At 32.8% G+C, this 2,989-nt stretch overlaps 1 protein-coding gene across 1 annotated transcript in view; it reads right to left on the bottom strand.

Moving 5' to 3' along the window:
* Positions 1-685: 685 nt before the first annotated feature.
* The window catches only part of LOC129219923 (putative lipid scramblase CLPTM1), a 22,135-nt gene continuing 19,831 nt past the window's right edge, over positions 686-2,989 (bottom strand). Inside the window, exon 10 of the mRNA XM_054854240.1 lies at positions 686-691. Within this exon, the coding sequence (XP_054710215.1) occupies positions 686-691 (6 nt within the window). The remainder of the gene's footprint in view (positions 692-2,989) is intronic.

Genomic DNA, 2,989 nt, shown 5'->3' with positions numbered 1-2,989 from the left:
TTTTGAGCCATTCCTTGACAGATGGGCAAATGTTCTTTAGGATTTGTTAGAGAAGAAAGTTCCTATCATGCAAGGGATGCAAGTGATCATGGATGCGTTAAGGTCCTTACAAAAAATCACAAAAAAAAAAAAAAAAATCCACAACTGCCAAAAAGCTACCACAGACAGTTGTTTTTTAAAACACTAATTTAATTCATACTTTCTTTATGCACGTTGTGCATCTGTTTCAAAAGTGTACATTAAATATAACATGTATCAATCTATCACTAGAATTCAGTAGGGTTTTTTTTTCTGTTTCCCATTCTTCTATTTTAACAATATTATTAAGTCTTGATTCATGCGGTTTTGATTTGTGCTACATTTTCGTGGAACGTAACCCCCGTGTAAAATGAAGGTCTACTCTATGTCAATTAGTAGAAGGCATATGCTGATTTTTAATTTAAGTTCAGATTAAGTTGAAAAACAATTTGTAACATACAATATGTTGTAAAAGAAAAAAAAATAACTATCAATCAAGGTGTATTATGCTGCACAAAAGATGTGGCTCAAGCATTTTGTTTCAAACAATTCCATCCGTAAATTGAAAAACATAAAACTATTATGCAATATTTTGCATTTTTGAAATTGCAGACCTTTGTTTTAAAACTACTTACATTTATTATGTTCTAGATAAAATACCTCAAGTTCACAACTGAAAAGGAAAATTTACACTATGATGATTCAAAGAATTAGGGTTCTTTGTTATATGTACTATTCATCGTTACTAATAATAAAGCTGAAAGTCTTTCTGTCTGTCTGTCGGATCTCTGTGACGTGCATAGCGCCTAGACCGTTCGGCTGATTTTCATGAAATTTGGCACAAGGTTAGTTTGTAATATGGGGGTGTGCACCTCGAAGCGATTTTTTGAAAATTCGATGTGGTTCTTTTCTTATTCCAATTTTAAGAACAAAATTATCATAAGATGCAGGAGTAAATTACGAAATTATCATAACGTGGAAACGTAACATGGGCACAAGCCAATTGGCGAGATACAAAATTATCATTACGTGGAACCGTAACATAGGTACAAAAAAATTCACCATACATTATTTGTAAATATACAGGCCGAACCAAAAGATCTTTTAATTTTTCTATTATGGGACAAAGCCGTGCGGGTACCACTAGTTGTATATGTAACAAATAAAGCCACTACTTAACATGATTTGATGCGACTTACTTAATTATTGCATTACATTGTAACTATTCAAAGTTTACAAGTCACAAAAAGAATGCAAAAGTTAAAAAAAAACATAATAATAATCTATAGTTAAATGAAAAATTATCATATAAGCTTTGTGCTACAATATGATTAAGGTGAAAAAAACAACGTAAATAAAGCACAAATATTCGAGAAAAATGCAGCATATAGTTTATTTCAAGGCTACAATGGAGCCTCTTCATCAGTGCAAAAAGCTCACCAACACAACCTATATGCTGCACAAAAGATGTGGGCTCAAGCCATTTTGTGCACAAATATTCGAGAAAAATGCAGCTATATGCTGCATTTTTCTCGAATATTTGTGCTTTATTTACGTTGTTTTTTCACCTTAATCATAATCTATAGTTAATATTAAATTTCATAGATTAGGCAATATAACTTCGATTTAACAATACCCGATTTAACAATTTCCTCAATTTAATGACACATTTCACTGGTCCAGATTGACTACATTGAATGTCTATGCTCCTCAATTTAACGAGTGTCCCTTGATTTATCCTTTCCCTTGTCCTTCTAACCTTGTCCTTTCTCTAGTCCCTTGATAATCATTAAATTGGGTTATACTGTAAAAAACTGAAATCAGGAAAAACTATCATATAAACTCCAACAAGGGTGCCCATATAGGGAGGCAAGTGGGGGGGGGGCTCCAGCCCCCCCCCCCCTAGAAATTAGAACTTCCTTGCTTTAAGTACTTTTTCCTTTTTAAAAATATAAAAACGTTCCCTCTTAAGTCATTGATGAAAAAGTTTTTTAAAAAATTTCAAATTTTTATGACTAATCTGTCCTGAATCGGTTTTCAATGCGGAAAATACCCAACTAAACCATGGGGAAAATATCTGAGCTCCCCCCCTTACAATTTTGCATATGGGCGCCCGTTGAACCCCCAAAGTGTGTGCCTTATGCTTAAATTAAAGTTGTGGGCCACATATAGAACTACTTTTAAATGACAGAACTAACTCAAATATATCTCCACTTACGAAAATAAAAGCTACATCAGAAGAAAAAAAGCATTCCAAAAACTGGCATGGGTATATAAATAAACTTAAAAGGATACAATAGCAAGAGTAACTATGCAACTGATAAAATAATAATATTAATCAGTAGTAAGCCAGGGGACATCATAAAATTGAAATAGGGGGGGGGGGGGGGTTGAGGAATATTATTCCCCTTTTTGGACAGGATCTTATTCTGGGAGGGGATTTTTATGGTAAATAGGGTGGGGGGGGGGGAGAGAGAGAGACACCCCTGATTAATCACAGTAATAGTTCAATGCTACTTACTTTATCAAATTCTCAACTGACTGTTCTTTAATTTCAGATCTAAAAATCAGTATTGTAGAGTTTCAGAAGTTGAAGGCAACAACAAATAAAATCATTTATTTATTATTTCATTTCATAAATAAGTAAGTCAATTAAAACTATCTGACATCATACACTCTATTCTTAAAAAAAAAATTTTAAAGCACAACTTTTATGTGTAATGCAAAGCACAGATGAAACAATTCTAAAAGGGAAAATTTCATCGATGCCCCAATAGCAGATTTTTTTTCAGCATTCTGCGACACAGATAAAAATTAAAAAAAAAAAGTCTGTATGAGAAATCAGCACCGAAAAATGCTTAAAATTAAGAGGCTAATAAAAGTGCATGTGACCGGTAGATTATATCACAGAGAATGAAGTGCAAATATTCGTTAACTGAAACTTTTAATTTTTTTTCTTCAAAGAAATGGT

This window comes from Uloborus diversus, chromosome 4, assembly GCF_026930045.1.
Source record: "Uloborus diversus isolate 005 chromosome 4, Udiv.v.3.1, whole genome shotgun sequence".
NCBI lineage: Eukaryota > Metazoa > Arthropoda > Arachnida > Araneae > Uloboridae > Uloborus > Uloborus diversus.
Note: the sequence above shows the minus strand (reverse complement) of the source record. Positions and strands in the feature narration are given on the sequence as shown.